This window comes from Cololabis saira, chromosome 14 (genome assembly GCF_033807715.1).
Source record: "Cololabis saira isolate AMF1-May2022 chromosome 14, fColSai1.1, whole genome shotgun sequence".
Taxonomy (NCBI): Eukaryota; Metazoa; Chordata; class Actinopteri; order Beloniformes; family Belonidae; genus Cololabis; species Cololabis saira.
In genome coordinates, this window is record NC_084600.1 from 16,638,647 (window position 1) to 16,660,082 (window position 21,436).

The 21,436-nt window shown below is 40.1% G+C and overlaps 2 protein-coding genes across 5 annotated transcripts in view; one reads left to right on the top strand and one right to left on the bottom strand.

Annotated features, from left to right (window-relative positions):
- Positions 1-9,743, top strand: part of npas2 (neuronal PAS domain protein 2) — a 45,699-nt gene extending 35,956 nt beyond the window's left edge. For 2 of the 3 annotated variants that reach the window (XM_061739954.1, XM_061739953.1), the window contains exons 12-22: positions 36-183; positions 265-349; positions 441-567; positions 1,917-2,014; positions 2,156-2,239; positions 2,580-2,843; positions 3,456-3,668; positions 4,028-4,212; positions 5,087-5,170; positions 5,257-5,467; positions 5,640-9,743. In XM_061739954.1, coding sequence (XP_061595938.1) covers positions 36-183; positions 265-349; positions 441-567; positions 1,917-2,014; positions 2,156-2,239; positions 2,580-2,843; positions 3,456-3,668; positions 4,028-4,212; positions 5,087-5,170; positions 5,257-5,467; positions 5,640-5,846 — 1,706 coding nt within the window. In that variant the 3' untranslated portion in view covers positions 5,847-9,743. The remainder of the gene's footprint in view (positions 1-35; positions 184-264; positions 350-440; positions 568-1,916; positions 2,015-2,155; positions 2,240-2,579; positions 2,844-3,455; positions 3,669-4,027; positions 4,213-5,086; positions 5,171-5,256; positions 5,468-5,639) is intronic. The other variant, XM_061739955.1, reaches the window with a different exon arrangement.
- A 218-nt stretch (positions 9,744-9,961) lies between these two features.
- Positions 9,962-20,892, bottom strand: radx (RPA1 related single stranded DNA binding protein). 2 transcript variants are annotated; one of them, XM_061740934.1, is made up of 15 exons: positions 20,031-20,892; positions 15,069-15,211; positions 14,774-14,966; positions 13,923-14,031; positions 13,661-13,761; positions 13,433-13,552; positions 13,246-13,341; positions 12,986-13,153; positions 11,906-12,054; positions 11,674-11,816; positions 11,534-11,581; positions 11,346-11,455; positions 11,024-11,254; positions 10,315-10,497; positions 9,962-10,209 (listed from the first exon to the last, which is right to left on the bottom strand). In XM_061740934.1, the coding sequence occupies exons 1-15, from the start codon at positions 20,638-20,640 to the stop codon at positions 10,073-10,075; spliced, it is 2,541 nt and encodes an 846-aa protein (XP_061596918.1). In that variant the 5' UTR covers positions 20,641-20,892; the 3' UTR covers positions 9,962-10,072. The 2 variants fall into 2 exon arrangements, with proteins under 2 accessions (XP_061596918.1, XP_061596917.1); XM_061740933.1 differs by having other exon boundaries at positions 11,024-11,269.
- Positions 20,893-21,436: the final 544 nt, after the last annotated feature.

Sequence of the window (21,436 nt, forward strand, 5' to 3'; positions counted from 1 at the left end):
CTTGAGATGTGCTTTCTTTTACCGTCTCTCCTCAGTAATGCAGTGTGGGAAGGGTAAATCCTGCTATTATCGCTTCCTGACCAAAGGACAGCAGTGGATTTGGCTGCAGACTCACTACTACATCACTTACCACCAGTGGAACTCCAAACCTGAGTTCATCGTCTGCACTCACACGGTTGTCAGGTACCGTTGGCCCTCAGAAGAGAGATTAGAGGATATGCATGTGATATCCTCGGTGCATAACTCTGATTGTTTGTTGTTCAGTTATGCTGAGGTGCGAGCTGAGAGGAGGCGAGCTATGGGACTTCAAGACCTGTCTCCACCAGAGGTGGCGCCTTCCTCCGTGAAGGTAAGAATCGAGAGCCCAACTGCAGACGACCTCCAGAAGTTACCGTCCTCAAACCTGACTCCTTGTGCTGAACATTACCGCTGTGTCGCAGGCTCAGGAGCTGTACTTGGATATCTGCTCCACTCTGGACGCTCCGCTGGACAGAAACAGCGGTGCACACTCGGTGTCCTCCCACAGCTCCCGGAAGTCCTCCCACACAGTGCTGTCGGACTCTGCATGTGAGTCATCCTCCGCTCCCTGAAGTGCTAACTCACTCAGCAGCAGGTCATTATGTAAATAAAAGACTCCTGCTCGTGCATGGGTGGAGGACCTGTTATTGTAATTTAGCTTGAAAAAGGGTGTCATTCAAATACTGGCAGTGCAGTGATAAGTGTTTGATAGATCCTCCTGTTTTGGTTGTGAGAAGACTTTGTGACCAGTATTAAAAACCTAATCTTTACAACACCCAGCTATATATGTAGGTGACGATGCATCGGCGATGACAGACGTCCGAGGGTTAGTTCAGCAAGTTCTCTTTGACTAGCCATCATCCAACCCACCATCTAGTGTGCTAAAACGTCTCATTTCCATCTGCATATTTATGACGTGCACACAGCGACAGCGGCAGATTCAGTCCGTAAAAAGTAAACGACGTGCTCGCAACCTTCACGCTTTGGGCCGACTTTAATTATTTTCGAGCCATGTTCATGAAGCCTCCTCTGCCAAAACAACTATTTGCAGGTGGTTTTACTTATCTTCCTCATTTTGCGTCGGCTTCAGAGAGACATATTTAACCAAAGCATCATAGTTGGGCGGGATAAGTCAGCGGCAGATTTAGGTGGTGATCAACGGCTTGTGAATCAGCGGCGCTGTTACACAATCAAATGAGTAAAAAAAGGCATTTCGGAAGTTTTTAGGTTTCTCCTCAGAAAATCAATGGTTCTGCTGCTCACTTAAAAAGACTGGCTGTGTATATATTTCTAGTAAAGATTTGAGGAGGCGTTCAATTGATTGGATATTGATCTGTGTACATACATACATAAATAAAGCTTCATTCTCGGACTTACTTCATACATCTGATTACACAACCAGGTTTCAAGTAATTGCTGGGATTTAAACTCAGGATTCCTATAATTGACCACAACAGCAACATTGGAGGCCTTTTACTTTTTCTTATTATTATTATTTTTAGTGTAAATTTCCCATTTCCGAGGTACGTTGAATGCCACACCCCAAAAACGTCTTTCACTCTTTGACTCATAGGTTGAGTTGCATTGACACATTTTGACAAGGAAGAAAAACTCGGGATGAAAGATGACATCTTTGTATACTTGCAGACGTTTATCCTGTAAAGCTGCATCTTAGGTCATAATTTCCTCTGTAGATCTGATACAGCAAGTCAGGAATTCCCATCATCAATTGCTACAAGGTTATTCATTGACTCAGACCAAGAAAGAGCATTTTTTGATAAAGTAAAACACTATTCAACTTTTTTCTAGAAATGGGTTGTGTGTTAACAGAAAAACAGTGATGCAGGTCTCACTGATCATACCTCCAGAGTGTTTACCGTGACCTGTCTCTTCTGCAGCAGCCAACTCGTACACGGAGGCCTGCACACCATCATGGCAGTCCGCTTCCGTTGGACAGGAGAAGTCCTCCGCCAGAGTCCAGCCCAGTAGCTCAAAGGTCAGTATATCCCGTATATCTGTTAAGTGTCTGTGGAGATAAAATGGGCTGCAGGAAACAAGTGTGCAAAGACAACACAATCAATAACGTGTCACATTTGGAGCTAAATTGTAAAACTTTTCCCTTTTTTTTTTCTTGTAGAATTTGGCACAAAGACAAAATTCCTTTGACTTTCCCCAAGTGAACCTCCCTCCTTCTCCCACCTGCAGCAACCACTCAGCAATGGTTAGTGTTTAGACCTCCTCTCCTGCCCATCGCCTTTCTCTCTGCTTGTGTGAAATATCTTCCTGTTACGACTGTTGCTGCCATGTATGTTTATGCGTCTTCTCCTGATAGAAAAAAACTTTGGGAAGGAGTCAGACAACGGAGATTGTGTATTTCTCTGAGTAATCCCATCCTCCATATAGCTTTTGAACTGTGCTGATTGGTTGTTTTTAACCATGTAACATGATTTACTGTAGATTATAGCCACATTTGTGGGTTCTTTTGGAAAAAAAAGCAAGGGTATTTATATATAAAGTAGAAAAGAATGTGGGTGTTCCAAACTTTTCTTTTCTTTTTGCAGCAGCAGCAAACCCAGCAGCAGCAGCAGCCGCAGCAGCAGCAGCTGCAGCCGCAGCAGCAGCAGCAGCAGCTGCAGCAGCAGCAGCAGCCGCAGCAGCAGCAGCAACAGCAGCAGCAGTATCAGCTACAGCAGCCTCAGCTCGGTGTGATGAACCAGCTGAAGGAACAGCTGGAGGAGAGGACGCGCATTCTGCAGGCCGACATCAAAACGCAGCAGCAGGAGCTGCACGACATCAAGGAGAAGCTCCAGCTTGCTAATCTACAGGTAGAATTCCCATTTATGTAGAAAAAGACAAACCAACCCATTTTGTTTTCATCTGGATGTAACTTAAGCTGCGTGTGTTGACATTTATTCCTCCCTGGACAAGACATAATTAAAATGTTGGTCTCTTCTACGGAATTGAAACTCAAAAAAATGAAGCCAGGGACAAGATTAAAGATTTAAAATGCAGTTAACATGTGTGTACCTCCTGTAAGGAGAAAATTGGAAACATGGCAGCTATCCACCATATCCATCTCAGTAGTGGTGAAACACCCTCCCCTGGGGGCCAGCGGGAGCCACTGCATGAACCACTACTAGACTCGAGGGTGTTGCTTTACCTCTGAACAGCTTTATATTATCATACTACTAACTAGATTTAAACCATAAACATGTCCTTCTCTTGTTTTTTCTGTTACTTCTACTGAGCTTTAGTAAATAAAAGGTGTTGCAGACATTTTACTTCACTTGAATCTGAATAAACGCTCAACAGAAAATATTGCTTGAATATTAGTTTTTGCTTGTGTTTTATCTTGTTTGTACTGAAATACTTTTTATGAGTCCAATACTATTTAATGTTATAAATGAGCTCATGTTTTCTGTTTCTCTGTGTGCCAGATGTTGTTACAGCAGCCTGTCCAAAACAACTTCAGTCAGGCCCAGCAGCAGCCTCAGCAGCAGCCTCAGCAGCAGGGCCCGGGAAGGCCGGCCCAGCAGAACCAGTCAGGGGTCATCAGGCAACACTCGGGCCACCAGAAACCAGCAGCCTGCGGGGCTCACACTCCATCCCCCCACTCTGTCCTGACAGACAACAGTTCACCATCGACGCAGGTGCAGGACTCCGCAGAGACATTTGAATTTCACACGCAGCTTTTACGAATAATCTCCAATCATGCAATGTGAAAGTTGGGCCGTGCTGCATTTAGAGAGAGCTACAATTTTGTTTTCGTTAGCCCTTTTTCATCAGAAAGAGGAGGTCATCCTCCTCCTTTTTGCAGGCTCCAATGTTGCCGTTTATTAGCAGCATCCTTAAAGTTGTCTTTGCCACAAATTTGAAATATTTTCAAGAAGCTTAAAATTTCTTATGGCAACATGATTTAAACTTGCCGTTTGTCGAATTCTGGTGCCTTATACAGTCAGCAGGGGTCTAGTATCTGAGAAACTCAGTGTATTTTTTCATCCTACTTCAGGTCCAACAGAGGGTCCCCCGCAGTGGGCAGGCACATTCGGTGAGTTTGCCCGTGCAGACAAGCACAAGTCTGACGATGCCCTTCTACAGCAACCCCATGATGTTCTCTCAGACCAACGCGAGGTCTCAGCAGGATGCAAACCAAAGACACACGGACAACCAGTACACCCAAGACGGACAACTACGGTAAGAACCCTGAGAAACAGTACATGTGAAAGTGATGAGCACCTGTGTTTAGGGGTGGGCAAAAATATCGATATGGCAAGATATCGCGATACTTTTCCAGCCGATTCAATATCGATATTCAAAATTTGAATATCGATTTTTTTTTAATTTTTCTTTCTATGTGCAATGTCAATTTAAAAGGAGAATGTTAATTTATACTGTTATAAATGTTTCAGAATAGATTTACCGTGTATATAGAGATGTATTATAAGCAGCTGTACCATGTAATTTATATGGAAGTATTTTTTTAAATGAAAATGTCCTAACATTCCTTCAGCGGTATATTTTGTTAAAAATAAATTAATAAAAAAAGGTTTAGAGGTTTATTTATTTATGGATTTATATCTATACTGACTGATCACTGTGCCTGTCCTTGGTTTTAGTACCATCTTTCTTGTGTTTATTATCATTTGCCACATAATTAAAGCAACCTCATACTAAATTTAATGTTAATTTCATATGATGTAAATAATATGAAAAACATATACAAATATGTTGTAACTTTAGCTTGTATAGTTAGAAAAAAACATTGTTTTGACTCAGTTTGTCCCATGAATTGTCACTATAATCTGATGAACGTGCAACTCGGATTTTAAGATCCATCACTATCATCTGATGTACATATATACAACTTGGATTTTAAGATGTGTAATGCATTTTTACATTTTTCGGTGAACTATGTAGAATATAATAATCGGGATATCGCATAATCGGGATATCGCAATGTGTATCGTATCGTGGCTCAAGTATCGTGATGCGTATCGTATCGTGAGGTCCTTCCCAATACCCACCCCTACCTGTGTTGCATGCAGTAAATCTTATCTCTTTCCTGCAGGATGCTCCTCAATCAGCCAGTACAGACACTGGTTCCCACTACCAGCGTCACCTCGCAGCCTTCCCAGTGCATCTCCCAAACTCTGTAAGTAATAACACCCCACATGAGATGTCTGTGCTTGTGTGTTAGTCTGGTTCAACCTGAACTCTTCATCGTTCTCCTGCACGCAGATACAGCTTGGAGCAGCAAATCCTCGGGCCGTCCTTCTCCATGCAGCAGGTCAACTGCAACGCCGTGCTCGTGCCCTCTCCGGTATTCACATCCCCTATAATGATCCCACACAACACCTTCATCACACACCAGTCCCAGTCACCCTACCCATCTCAGCCTCAGGCATCCCAGCACTCCCTGCAGCTCCAGCAGCCCCAACAGTTCTTTCAGGTACAAAACCCAAGAGACTCTACTGTTATACAATCATTAGAGGCGTTAAAACCAACCTTAACTCCAAATTACGACAGCAGAACACTATTCACTATTCAAAGAACTGCATTTCGCAGATAAAAGCTAAACGAGAGTTGCAGGAGTTTATTCATGTTTTATTCCGTATCTGCAGATGGCGCAAGGACTGGTACACGGTGGATCTACTCCGACGTTCTTACACACCACCAACGTGTCGCAGCAGAGCACGGTGGGATACATCCAGCAGCAGCCGCAAGCGCAGCAGCTGCCGGTGGCGCAGCAGCTCCAGCAGAGGCAGTACCAACATTCCCAAAACCAGACTGGTGGCGTCTCGGAGTTCAGAAACATGTTGACTCGCTGAGGTAGCGCTGAAGACTTCGTCAGGGGGGGGCTGAGATGTGCCGCTGTGACCTCCGTGGCCCATGTGGGTGGCAGCATGGCACGGCACTCGATCGCCAAACTTAAACGGGAAGTTTCCCGGCGAAAATCCCCAGAGTGAGAAAAGTCCTCGCTGTGATTTGACTTTTTGGTGAAGCAGGTGAAGCTACTCGCTTTGCACGTCACCGGAGCGAGGCCACAAAGCCGCAGAGGCTGCGCAGAGCCGACGCCCCCTGCCGGATCTGGGGGCGGGGGCGTCTGAGGCTCTCGGCCTTTCGGCACGCGGCCACATTGGACTCAGTGAGACTGCTGGAATGAACGGAGTATCAGAGTTCTCAAGAGGAGGCTTTTATGTGTCTGCATGTGGAAGTTTTTCTCTTTTTCGTGTGTCTATACTTTGGTACCCCCCCCTCCTACCTAATACAGTAGAACCATTTTTCCCTACGAGTCAATGTTCTACTCTGTCCTATGGCTTAATATTGAGATTATTTTTTCAAATCTACAGTCTGACCCCCCTCCCCAGAGGCAGACCATCTGTGCTCATGGCGGGATTTTTCATCTAAAAGAAAATGGTTCATCTCATGAAGGGATTTTGTGTGTGTGCGTGTGTCAGATGTCACTCCCATCATGCCACTAAGACGGTGACGCAGGGATGTTCGTGGCGAGTCACTACAGAGGCTTTACACTACAACGGGAAGAAGAGCGTCATATCAACAAAAAAAAAAGAAGCATTTGAGCAAGTTTGAAGCCAGGAGAGAGATTGTTTTTTCTTTTTGATTATTAGGGAGGTCTAGATTTTTAAAGCCTCAATCTGAACTGAAGAAAGGGTGCTGTGTATATATCACACGACTTCTCACGCAGAATGACAACAGAGCTCTGACACTGTAGTTTTAGAGGTGATTCTGAGGAGTTGTGCGGCACGAATCTCCGCGTAATAAACAGCTACCAGAAGGGAGGAAAACTGTGCCTTCAGCCGTGACGCGTTCATGGTGCGGTTCGATCGTTTTGTCTGATTATGGCTTTAAAAATCCAGCTCAGGTCCATTTGGAATATATTAAAAAAAAACATTTATTTTCATAAGAGTATAATTTCTAATTTTCTGCATCAGATTGAAATAGAAGACATCTAGATTTGTATTGGATATATTACAGATATATATATATATGTATGTATAAGGTGATTTTACCACCTTTGCATGTGCAGTGAGTCCCGAAGAGTGCGTGTTGTAGTAACATCTAATTCATTATCCTTGTACTCAGATCCTCCAAAAAATAATTTCCTTTTAAAGACGTATATCGGAAACATGGTGTGCGATAAAGACATTTGTTTAAACTACAAAAGTTACCAGATGTTTGTGTTCTTAGACACTGGAAGGTCAAGCCTGCTCCTTGTGTCTTGCCCCATCAGTTTCATAAAAAACATTTTTCCCGCCACCACTAATCTTCAGGTGGTCGTTCACTAAAAGCGCTGAATGGCAGTTGTACACTAAGTTTTGAGGCAACTGGTTGTTCTGCTTCTTGTTTATTTACCTATTTGAACAAAAAAGATAAAATGCATGCTCCAATCACAATTAAGACTTGACAAGCCATTGCCTGCAGATATTTAGTCTCCACTGCCTGAAGTTACACTATCTGTGACGTAATTGCAAATACCAAACTCATCTGTCACTTTTTCAACTAAAAATGTCGAGCTTTTCATCGTTTCAGCAAATTTAAAAATTTTGTGCTACAATCTTTGGAGTGGATCTGCTTTTTAGAGACACTATTTTAAGTTATATTGCCAGAGGAACTCTTACTAACTCTAACTGCTAATCTGCTTCAGCAACTGCTCCTCTTCCTCTGTCGGTTTGGATTTAAGGGTGAGCAAACATGTACAGGCTTAAGTGATCATAATGTATTGTGCATTCTTTATAGTTATTTTTTTTATTTTATTTTTTAAACTCCGGTAATAGTAGAACATTTGTTGCAGAAAGAGGACTGGAGCATGTTGTTGAAGCATGATTAGCAGGTAAAGAAAACGCTCGTCTCTTCATAACGACAATCAGACCGATGACCAACAGCAGTGTCCCGTATTTGGGGAAGTTTGACTTGTCATTTAAATTCAATTCAATTCCTGCTTAGCAGGAAATGCCATCGTTGTCAGACTTTATAAAAAATAAATAAAATGAAATGCAAAAAAAAAAAAAATAGCCCGTCGGGCTCAAAACAAGCTTCTTTGAGTTTGCTATGTAACAGTCCTTCAAAACTGGTGCTGCTTATTTTGCATAACAAGACGCAACACTCAGCATGTATGTTCAGTGCCGTTTTTTCACTTTTCTATGTGCAATGTCAATTTAAAAGGAGAATGTTAATTTATACTGTTATAAATGTTTCAGAATAGATTTACCGTGTATATAGAGATGTATTATAAGCAGCTGTACCATGTAATTTATATGGAAGTATTTTTTTAAATGAAAATGTCCTAACATTCCTTCAGCGGTATATTTTGTTAAAAATAAATAAATAAAAAAGGTACAATATGTGTCCACTGAGGAGAAGGATTACAATAAGACTCTTGTCTGCATGGGACGTCCGTCCCCAACAGACAAGACGAATCCTAATAACCAAACACAGTATCTCTAGACTGAAGGGTCATATATTCACCACGAAAATGAGATTAAATGAGGAAGGTGAATTCCTCCTTTCTTATCCAGCAGGATGCAGCTGCTGCTGACTTCATGAACAGTAATTCAGCCAAAACCGAAAGTTAAGAGATAAAGTGCAATTGTGCATCGTCATTGAGACTTTTGTTTTTCTTCTTCTGCCTGAAGCAGGTCATAATCCCCCCCGATTCATGACTACACTTCCATTTGTTTGAGATGTTTAACCTCTCATAACGACCCAGACCCGCCAGCAACTCAATAGGTGCCATAGATGTTTATCCGTTTTCTGGTGTTCATGTTATTTCAATGAAAAAGTTGAATATATATATATACATATACATATACACACAGTATATATATATATACATACATACATGGAAGGAAACAAACAGAATCAACATCCTGTAGAATGTCAGTTTTTCAAGCAAAGTTCAATCGTTCATGTAATTTTCTTTATAAATACATAATTCGGAGAAGACTTAAACGTAAATGTTATCATCTTGTTTGCCTTGTAATGGTGGCTGAGGGAAACTGCTCATTATAAACTCCGCTGTCCTCCACCTAAATTTTTGCTTTGGATGTGAGATGACTTTCACCACTATTTTGTTGTGTATTGTTTCACTAAAACGTGTAAATAATCCATCCAAGTCTCTGTAGTGGAGTTATATGCTGTCCCCAACACTAGATGCCCCACTTGTACATTTTTTCTCCTCCCACCTTCAGAATGCTCTTGTTCTTCATGGGGTTTTTCATTGAGGTCCTTCCCCTTTTTGTAATATACTGACTAAAGTATGAGTGTGTGCAGTCAGATCAATGCTTTCTGTGTAAGACACGAGGAAATTAATAATACAAAAATAAATAATTAAAAACAACCCTGGTATACAGGCATTTCTGCAGTTTCAGTGCAGAAACATTAATTATATTGTATAATAGAATGTAAAAAAAATACTTTAGGCTATATTGTTGTTTATTTTATATGTCTAATAGATTACATATGTATGTTACATGATTTTAAAATTAAAGTAATTTTGTAACAGATCATGAAGTGTCTTATTAGAGGAGGTGATGCTTTTTTGCATTCAAGTTGGTGTTGCACAGTCACTTGTATGGCTTGTTTAGTGTCTTTACCATAAAAATAAGCTTTAAAAATATTAACATTGTTCTAAAAGAAATTTAATTAAGTTTACACTATAAATATCTTGATATTAATTATGGTATACTGAGTTATTTATAAATCAACCTGGATATTGTGAAATATTTGAAAATAAATATTTTTAAACATATGCATTGTTATTTCTGAGAAAAACCTTTATTAAAAGTTCCTCAGATGCTTGTTGTCACATGTGAAAGCAGAACTGTTATTTCTCTGTAAAACTGTTTATTAATTGCCAAAGTAATACGTGTTAAGTCACTAAATATACACAACACAAATGGACTGATTCAATTTTGTGTGTTTGATTAGTTTAATAATAAAAAAACTACAAATTACAGGACAGATACTGTACATATGTAAAGGATAATAATATCTTTGCAACATGATTATTACAAGATCTTGCCTCAAGTAACTTCTAGTCAAGCGAAGTGTCTGTAACTCTGTACACTTTGTTGACCAGTATTTCCACTTTATCATCCCCCAGATGACAAATTTCCAAGATGCAAACTACATGCATGTCCTCCAGCTCACTGGCACTCGCCAAGATCTCCTCTGCAAAGCGGACAAAAAAAAACATATTTAGCATAAGAACCTGCCACAGAATGTGTTGCGTGGCAGCCGTAGAAATCCTTGTCTGAGTTGATTTATTATGGCTACCTGGATCAGGATGAACTGCTTGTCCTTGTCCGGCTGCACTGCTGAGAGGCCAGAGGAAACCCGAGGTAAGACAGGACAGCATTGTGTTGTCGTGCGGATGCTGAGGAAGGCCAACAGCCTGGGGTTCATCGGAGCGAAGGACGGGAAGAAACGCAACATCCACAGCTATCTGCTTGTTAATTCCTGGTGGAAAGATTTAAAAAAAATACTTATTATAACAGTTCTAATAACAAAAAACAGGTCATTTTTAAGTCACCACATATGTTTACAATAATGTTTATCAGAGACAGCAGCTGCAATTCATGGCGAGTTACATAGACGAAAACATAGGAGTCAAAGTGTACGTTTGAAGGAGCGGCAGAGTTGCAGAAATTCTAGTATGTTCTAAAGGTGACTCAGACTTCTGACTGCGTCGCCTTCGTTTCCACTGACAGCAGCTCACCACCTCAAAGTGACTCACGGATGACGCAAATGTAATACAATAGGAGCACAAAGGTCAGTTTGCTGTGGTAATTCGGGACTAAATGAAAAAGACTTTAATGTCTGGTTGAGACGCCCACTTAAAAAAACAAAAAATGTTCTGACCTACTTTTCCTAAGCCCAAATATGACGTTGGAAACTAGACAAAGACTGATGCTACAATGATGAGAGGAAGTCAGATATCACATTGAGAGACTGTATAAGAGAGATGGTAGTGATTCTGCCTCACCGAGGATGGTGAGCTGGAAGTATCCTGGACACGGTGCAGATGTGAGGGTGTCAGTAGTCTGGTCTGACGTCCACCGGGTCGGCTGAAGGTTGCTCCACTGAAGGAGAACACTCTTCTCATCAAACGTGAACCTGCGAGAGACGCTCTCCTCGTACAATCCACCTTGACACAAGATTTCCGAAAGGTCTTGTCGTTGCTTTGACCAGCTGCTGCTTTTCCAGGACAGAGCATCTGAAAGTAAGGAGTCTGATGAAAGACAAACGTGTCACTGTGACAGGTCATGAGGCCGCGTGGCAGTAAAGGTGCAACTCGTGTAACTCACCTTCACTTGGGTTTTGTGTGAGGCTGTGTTCCTTATGTTGACCCTCTTCAGATCCAGACTCACGTTCCTCCTGCTCTTCTCCTCCCTCAGTACTTTCCTCTCCAAGTCTCCTGTAAGGTCAGACACAAATGAGCTCAGAATGGCTGAAATGACAGAATGCTGAAACTTACTAAATGAATCTCGGCTACCTTTTAGCTGGGCAGCTGTTATTCTTTAGGGAGGACTCTGACGCTTTACTGGAAAACATGTTACATTCAATCTCTCTGAAAACTATCATTTATGATTTTATATCAGGATCAAAAGGCATAAGTAATGAGTTAATTCATACCTCACTTGAATTCTCCTTTTCCTTCTGTTGGCAGAGTTATCATCAGAGGAGGAAGACACTGGACTGTGTGCCACATTTTGCTCAGACGTTGAGGGATGATTGTGTGGGTCTGTTGCTGGTTGTTTACCCACATCATGGGAAACCTGCAAAAACAAACAAAAAAACCCACCTTGTTTTACATTTTAAATGGTCCCAACCCCTGAAAAGATGTTTTAAAAATGATGTACATTACTTCTCTTTCTTCTGCTCCTTGTAGCTTTGGGTTTTTTGTGTAAAGCACTGCTGTGATCTGTCCCTGAATTGCAAGTTTTTTATGCTCTCTGTATTGCATGGTCTCCAACTCCCTCTTCAGGTCAGCCACAGCAATCAGAGGAACCTGACCTTGAAGTGGATATAAAGAAGTTAACACTGTTGCATTATATCACGATAAATCCTGATGTATATAGTATCAAATACACCAGTTTAACTAAATATTTAATTATAAGAATAAGAATTTATTTGTATTTATTTATTTAGCACAATTTAAAAAAAAATAGTGCAAGGAGGGAACGAAGCCCAGAGGGCTTGTACAGAGTTCCACCCCCGTCATCTACTGTAAACAGAAAATTAAATGTACAAACATAGGAAAACTCTAATTATAAACATGAAAAGAAAACAAGGATACATAATAGAGAATACATTGAAAAATTAGGACATGAGATGTTTTTTCAGCAATTTTTTTAAGGATATAAATGACAATGTGGACCTCAGAGACATATCTAAATTGTTCCAGAGTTTAGGACCTTTAAATGAAATATTAAACTTATGAAAAGATGTTCGACAGAAGGGTAAATGTAGATTGACACTGTGTCTAGTTGAGTATGAATGCAAGTCAGATGAAAAACTAAAGAAATTATGAAAGGTGTCCGGAAGATATTGCTTATATAATATAGATAAGGTAATATAGAGTATTTTTTGAACAGAAGTGCGGATGGATTATGTCTATTGGACATAGAGATTGATCTCAGGAATCTCTTCTGGATTATCAGTAGTTTGTTAAGGAAGGATGGATAAGTTGCAGACCAGACAATATTACAGTAATTCATATATGGAAACAGAAAACTATAATACAAAGTTAAGTGAGCGGAGTGATGGATCAGGGGACAGACTTTCCTCAGTATACCAAGCATCTTCATAGATCTTTTGCATACTTGATCAATATGGTTTTTCCAGTTAAGGCCTTCATCCAGAAAGAATTCCTTTATTCGTCTCACAGTGGAGAAATCATGTTTGACATGTTTAAATGACCACGCCGTTGTGCGACTCTCCTGACCTGATGTACTTGCTGGTGACTGTATAAATGTCTGCGGGGGGCGTGGGTATGAATAATGGCCACCAACAGCAGTCTTCTGCAGTATGATGTTGTCCTTCAGAGTCTTGGTCCACTGGATGAAGCTCTTCACTCTGGGATCACTCACATATGGCTGACCCTTGTGGTAGCCTTTTGAGAACACAAAGAAGATCAATTTTCCTTGCAGCGACCAAAACTATCACGACATATCATGAGGTAAGTATTGTACCAGCTGAACTAACCTGTGATGAGTATCTCAGTCTCACAGCTGCTTGTGAGGTACGGCAGTGAGCCTTCCACGTGACACACCCTCATCTGAGTGCACACCAGGTAGGTCACTACGGAAGAGAGGGCAACATATTAAATAAAATATATGTAAAATATGTACTTTGAAGAAAGATCAGATTCGACCTGATACAGCTGACGTACTTGGACAAATAAGACTGAAGATTTCAGGGTGAGATGATGAAAAAAGCTCCAGGATAAAAGGCTGCTCAGAGGTCCCATCCATCATATGGACCCAGCGATATGTCCAGTATTTTTCTGGAGCTTAACGATAAAACAATATCAGCATGAATCAAAACTGACATATGTGAGCTTTCCTCTGTTTTACAAAGATAATTACAAGCTTTTTGATCAAATATGAACACATCTGACCTTTGCTCCCTTTGCTCCTGACTCTTTCCACACGGCCAACAAATGTTACCAAACCAATGACATCCCATGCAGAATTATCAGCTAGTCTCTCCAACTCTGACCTGCAAGAAACATGGATGACAGTTTGTTAACCTAACTGTGTTACACGGAAAAACAAACAAAAACTGCATAAAGAGAGTTATATCATTATAGGGAATGTGTAGACACTAAAAAAGAGATATAAAAGCAAAATGATAGTAATAAACCAATTATAACTATTCACCTGCTGATAAAACGGTAGGAAACGTCAGGCAGCCCCCACTGAAGTGGAACACTCTTTGGCGCGACCACCGTGATGATTGAAGCTGGTTTATGAGGATTCAGGCAGATTTCTTGCAGAAATACATTTGGAGACAATGAAAATAGTGTTAAACTAATTTACATCATATCAATAAAATAAACAAGTGGTTATAAGTATGTAAATAAGTATGCTAGATATGACCTTCACAAGATTTCTGCCCCTCAGACATCTATTTTTGTTCCTGTTAGACCTTTATCTTTTACCTTTTTGATAAGTAATACATGACTTCACTAGTCATGTCTTTTGAGCAACAAATACAAAGGTACATTACATTCAATATTTAACACCATTTGTCACAGCATTGACCAGATCGTCTGAATGCAGATTTCTTTTATTTGAAGCTTAATTACACTATTCTTTCTACTAAATCGTGCCAAAAGTAGCTCTTTTTAAGTTTACTTCCTATATAATGGTAAAAGGTATTGGACTTACAGGCAGATAAAGAGTTTTAGAAAAATGATAACACAGTCAGGCAGCTTTTAAGTATGGAATGAATCCACAGAGACACTACTAAGGGATCAATAGGGAAACTGATAGTCTGAGTAACGTGAGGCACCACTTTGCTTCTTCATTTTAATCACTGCAACCTTTTCAACAAGCTTCTGCCCTTGATTAATGAAAACCAAATAGAAATGATTACTTCTTGCTGAAGCCATTAGGTTTTAAAAACAGAAAATGTATATAAAAGTATTTGGTGTAGTATTTTATTTTCCTGTTTAAAAGGACAAATATATTTTCAAAAGCAAGCCTGTGAAAAGTAGCTGTGTACATACCTACAGAAGTAAAGTTTTTCATTCTGTGATGGTCCATCTGCGGCCGTGATCGGCTTGAGTAACTCTTCTTCAGGGTGTAATTTTGGAGGTATAACACCGTGCCGACACTCAGCCGCTGGTAAAACTCTGGACAAAGTTCGTTCCAAAGCACAAGCGACATCGAACCGCTCTGGTCAGCTACTTCAAAGTAAGCCTTAAAAATGATCAAGAAGCAGTGAAAACACTAACTACTTCAAATAATAAAAGTTAAAGATCACATTAAAAATCTGGTTATTGATGCTCAAATCAAACTCACCTGATAGGGGTAATCAATCTTTAGCCCAAACTTTCCATAATACCGTAATCTGGATTTGTGTATTATCTTCACCAGAAGAGGGAGGGGGTTCCGTGTGGCTCTATAGGACGACTCCAGACTACTAATAAGAGCAACCTTTGACACTGAAATTTAGAAATAGCACATAGAGATAAAGGTTGTTTTTCAAATATAGAATAGAATAGAATAAGCATAAGCGTTATTGGCCAAGTATGAACATGCCAGACAGGAATTTTTTTTTTTTTTTCGCTCACTGAACCCAGATTTGTGTTCTCAATGCTTTGTTTTCTTCCATGTAGTATGGTAAATTAAGCACCAAGTCATGTACAATGTGATAAATTAATATAGCATTATTTATTATACAATATATTTCCAAGGATTCTGGGCATTATCAGGTAGATCAAGTTCTACATATTGACTTGAAATATGCTCCTCTTCTTCAGTCCGGGTCCTTGGGATCCACGGTGAGCATGTTTTTGAGGTTTTCCTGCTCAAACACACCTTGTTCAGACCTGTGTAGACCTCAACTACAAGCTGATGGTGACTCAATCAGGTGTGTTTGAGCAGATGGATATAAAAAAGATGCAGGGAAGGTTCCCAAGGACCTGGATTGAAGACCATTGACATACAGCAGGTTTGACATTGGATGCCGTTCCTGACACAACCCTCCCCAATTACGGGGGGTTTCGATTAGATTAGATTAGAGTCAATTTTATTGTCATTGCACAGAGTACACATACTAAGACGACAAAATGCATTTAGTCTAATCTAAAATCTAACCAGAAGTGCAAAGAAGCAGAAAGTGCGGAATGTACAGTTGTATAAAATAAAGAGGTACAGTGTGTGCAAAGTGAGCAGCAGTTTTGGAAACTGTGACAAACTATGAAAGGATATATACAGTATGGAAGATATGTACAATACAGTAAAGTAGTAAACTAGGCTGAGACTATAAACATGAGAATATACAATATAAAGAATAGAATATGTGCAGTCCAATTGGAGACAATAAAAAAAAAGCTGCAGTTTGATGTTTTTGGTAGTTTTTTTTGTTTTATTTAACAGTCAGGTGATAGTGCCCTGTCCAGAGACACTTTTGGGCCTGAGATCAAGCTGGGATCAATCACTACTCCACAGGCACCCCCTGCACCACTTAGTCAAGTAATTCCACAAAAGAAACTAAATTGAAGACTATTAATGATTGTAAGTCATGTGAAGTTATTTAGTTAAAGAAACCTGATATTCTCTAGTTTGCACAAAGAAAATTGGATACTTTTTCCTGTTTAACTTTTTTTTTTAAATAACTACAAATCTAGCATTTTTACAAATATACAAGGTACAAAAATACTGTACTGATTGTCATCCTTTAAACACTGTATAAAAATAAATAAATAGTGCTAAAGTCAATCTGAGTGTGGAAAAGAGGTGAAGAAATGTGTGCAGGCGGGATGGAGCGGGTGGAGAAAAGTGTCAGGTGTGACGTATGATAAAATAGTTTCAGCTAAAATGAAAACATGAAAAAAATGAAATGAAAGGATGTTGTTTGGTCTAGAGACAGTGTAACTGAGGAAAAGACAGGGGGCAGAGCTGGAGGTAGCAGAGATGAAGATGCTGGGGTTCTCTAAGGGAGTGACCAGATTGGATAGGATCAGGAATGAGGACATCAGAGGGACAGCACATGTTAGAGGCTTTGGAGATAAAGTCAGGGAGGCCAGACTAGTGTTGCCAACCGTCCCTTGAGAAACGGAATCGTCCCGTATTTATAAACTAAAGTATGCGTCCCGTTTTATAAACTAAAGTACGCGTCCCGTATTGAGCTGAAAAGGGACGCACTTTGTCCCGTATTACTGTGAGAGTCAAAAAATAGTCATAAAATGCCAATGGAAAATGGCATTGAGCTGTTGAGTTCACAAGTAATTTTTTTCCTGTTTTACTACAACTGTAGCTACAGTCATGGCCTTTGAGGCAAAAATATGTTTTAAGTTTTCTACAGACTTTCTGTTTGCACTTTTGTTATTGCACTAAAAGTGTGCACTAATACAGAATGGATGTTCTGCTTTCTTATTTTATATTAATTTATACAATTTTAAGTTAAGCAGGACAGGTTTCTATTTAAGAAAGATACTTATTTTATTCAGTTAATTTTGTCATTTTGTATTAAAGTGAATTGCTGGATAATAATTTGTTTTCCATGTGTTTATGGCATTCAAAAATATGCATCTAATTCAATTAATGTTTTGAGTCAAATAGTTAAAAAATCGTTTCACTCACAATAAAAGGGTCTAAAAAAAATTCATCACGCCAGGAAGGGTGAAGGCAATCGGGTTGGCCGGCCCTGCTGATGAAGTGTCCCTTGATTATTTTTCAGGGAGTTGGCAACCCTAGGCCAGACTGAGACGGTTGGGACATGTCCAGAGGAGAGATAGTGAATATATTGGCAGAAGGAGTTTTGAACTGCCGGGCAGGAGGCCCAGAGGAAGACCAAAGAGGAGGTTTATAGATGTAGTGAAGGAGGACATGAAGGTAGTTGGTGTAAGAGAAGAGGATGCAGAAGATTAGCTGTGCCTAGTAGCATTATTGGAATATTGGCATTTTGGTACGCTAACCAGATTATGCAGGTCAGATGGGGAAATGGGGTGTCTGCCCCTTCCTGTTGGCAATGGGGTCCAACAGGGGGGGCTACTTTCGCCAGCCCTATTCAATTTATATATGAATGATCTTTCCATGCAGTTAAACAACTGTAAGACTGGCTGTATGGTTGGGAACAATCGAGTAAACCATCTGATGTATGCAGATGATTTAGCTATACTTTCTCCCAGCAGTGCTGGGTTTCAACTGCTTTTGAATATCTATACTGAATATGGTATAGCGTTTGATGTTAAGTATAATGCTAAAAAGAGTGTTGTAATGACCTGCAGGGCAAGAGGGGATAAGGACCTTTCCTTTCCTTCCTTCTTCCTGTCAGGACAAGTGCTTTCAGTATGTAGTAAAGCAAAGTATCTTGGACATGTTATAACAGACCAAATGTCTGATGATGATGATCTGTATAGACAGCGTCACATATTATATGCGCAAGCAAATATGCTATGTAGGAAATTTCACTCATGCTCTGATGAAATAAAGGCAAACCTGTTTAGAGCATATTGTACACCTCTCTATACTGCCCCCTGTGGGTCAAGGTCAAGAAGGCAAGCTTACACAAACTACAGGTTGCATAATGATTCTATGAGAAGTATAATGAGAAAACCAAGGAGGAGCAGTGCAAGTTAATTGTTCTGTAACATGGCCATTAATTATTCTCATGCACTCCTGAGAAACTTGATGTAGAGTTTTATGAGTCGTTTGGATGAGTCTCAAAACTCTATTATCAAACTGCTGGCTAACCCCTGCCTCAGTGCAACAAGATATTCATAATAATAATAATAATAATAATAATAATAATAATAATACAAAAACAAAACAGAAAAACGAAGTACAAATACTTTGTTACCTTACCGTACTTAAGTAGAAATTTTGGTTATCTATACTTCACTGGAGTAATTATTTTTCAGACGACTTTTTACTTTTACTCCTTACATTTTCACGCAATTATCTGTACTTTTTACTCCTTACATTTTAAAAACAGCCTCGTTACTCTATTTCATTTCGGCCTTTAAAAACAAAACTATCCAGTTAAATTGCTCCATCCGGATAGAGTGAATTTAGTTGTGGTTGTTTCAGATGTTCTTGTCCAGTTTTGTTCTTACATCCGTTCCCTCAGATTCCTGCAACTAAACTTGGATGTACATTCCAATAAAGGTTAGGATAAATGATAACATGCCTCTGAAGTTTGACTTTTTGCACCATTACAATACTTATAGGCAACTAGTCATCATATCTCCTGCTCTCTGAAACACATGTTAATGCTCAATAGTACACATATATGGTTCTTTAATATATTTGCATTATACTAAGAAGATGCATTCATTTTCAATGGCTTTTGTCCTTAATGGCTTTTCCCCCCCTTACATTACTTTTACTTTTATACTTTAAGTTGTTTTGAAACCAGTACTTTTATACTTTTCCTTGAGTAAAAAACTTGAGTTGATACTTCAACTTCAACAGGAGTATTTTTAAACTCTAGTATCTATACTCGGTACTCGAGTTGTAAAAAGAATTCAGGGGGGATGGTGGATTTGATCATATGGGGACAGATAATTTGTGCTGATTACAAATAATATAATATATTACAAATAATAGCAGTGACCAAAACACCTGCAGAAATACTGCAGGAATTACATAGCAGCAGTTAAATGCAGCCTTCTGTAAGCTTTAAATATCCACTGGGCTAACATCAAATACATCAAAACACAACAAGAAAAAACAGTTTTCTGAACTTATCAATATGACTCTGTCCTTCACAGGATAAGTAAAATGGATCACTGCAAAAACTCAAAATCTTAACAAGAATATTTGTCTTATTTCTAGTTAAAATGTCTCATTTTAGTAAAAAAAATCTCATTATCCTTACAACAAGACTCATCACTGGAAAAAACAACAATTTTCACCTGTTTCAAGTAGATTTTCACTTGAAATAAGTAGAAAAATCTGCCAGTGGAACAAGATTTTTTTGCTTGTAATAAGAAGATAAAATCTTGTCCCAGTGGCCGATTTTCCTACTTATTTCATGTGAAAATGTACTTGAAACAGGTGAAAATGGTCAAATAAGTTATTTTTCTGGTGATGACTCTAAATGTTGAAATAGCAGTAAAACCACATTCATTGATGAAATGACATAAGGGATGGAAAGGGGGTTTTACAGGGGGATGATTTTGACCGTGTTTATTTCAGGGGGGGATGCCATCCCCCCTCGTCCCCCCTCATCTCCAGTACTGTCTATACTTCTACCTGAGTAATGAATGTGAATACTTTTGACACCTCTGGACAGGACCAGGGGCCACCACTCACCGTCCAGCACCGTGTCAGATGGGGGACTCCCTGCGGTCCACGCGTTCCCCTCCGGGTCGTCGTTGTTCCACAGGGACAGGTAATGTTTGCGGCTCACCTGAAGGGGCACGTCCCTCTGCAGCGCCACGCTCCTCTCCATGCCAGGCTTCACCAGCATGGGCAGTGCAGCCACGTCCTTGATGCGGTGCAGGATGGCAGAGCCCCCGGGGCTGCAGTGCAGCTGCTCCACGCACATGTATCCGTGTGCCAGTCTCCTCTCGTTGTAGACGAAAGAGCACTGCGTGATGAACACGTCGCTGCCAGTCTTCAGGGTGTTGGTGTGCACCAGGCGGTTTAACGCAGGGTGGAGGAAGCACTTGGCTCTGCAGACTCCGTCTGTGACGGTGATGTCGTAGCTGTAGGTGTCCAGGGTGTCCAGGGTGTCCAGGGTGTCCAGGTGTTTCCCCCCCGGCTGCTCGGACAGGTATCTCTGCAGAGCAACCACCGCCACCGCACACTCTCTGCTCAGCCTCAAGCTCTGTGTGGACGACAACGCCCCCAGAGTCCTCTGGAGGAAAGACTCCTGCGATACAGCAGTCACTATCGACGAACAAGACGAGTTATCCTCCATTTGTTGACGTTTGAAACGTTAAAACATCAGACTATCTCCTGTTAGCACAGGTGGCTATCAGTGCCCAGCTAATAGTAGCAATAATCACAATCACGAGTCTCTCAAAGACCAAAAACGAGCACGAACTGAATTAAATTAATACTTAGCATGCATATTTAACATTTACAGGTGAACTCTGACTTCAGAAACTAGTCTGACAACATCTTGTTTTTAAAATCCGCGCTTTGTTTCGCAGGAATCGGATGACGTCATTCAGGAGACAAAAACAACAGTTTTTTTACGCAAACTTTATTGACAAATTACCGTAGGAACTTTTTTTATTTTTTATTGAATAACCATTTAATTTGATTACTTTGTCGTGAAACCAACGAAGGTTCCACTAATCGATTTACCATAAAAATTATTGGTGGAAATAAAAATAAAAATGGAGTGAATGGGAGCGGAAGGAGAAGAGATCCTTTTTTTACGCAAACTTTATTGAACACATTCTGAAGGAGGGACAACTCAGGTCACATGGAACAAACAAAACAAAAAGTGTGCATGAGACAAACATTTTCAGGTATGACAGTACATGCAAAAAAAAGACATCAAACAACAGCATATTAATGACATTTATTAACAATAATAATAATAATTAAAGCTGCAAGCAGTGATGAACCGGCCCTCGCGCATGCAATTTTCAGCAATGAAGGTCAAGGACTCAAAACCGAGTCTGATGGCACCACCCACGAGTCTTTATATCGAACCATTCAAAAGTTATTGCAGAAAATAGGAACTATCAAATATGGACCAATCA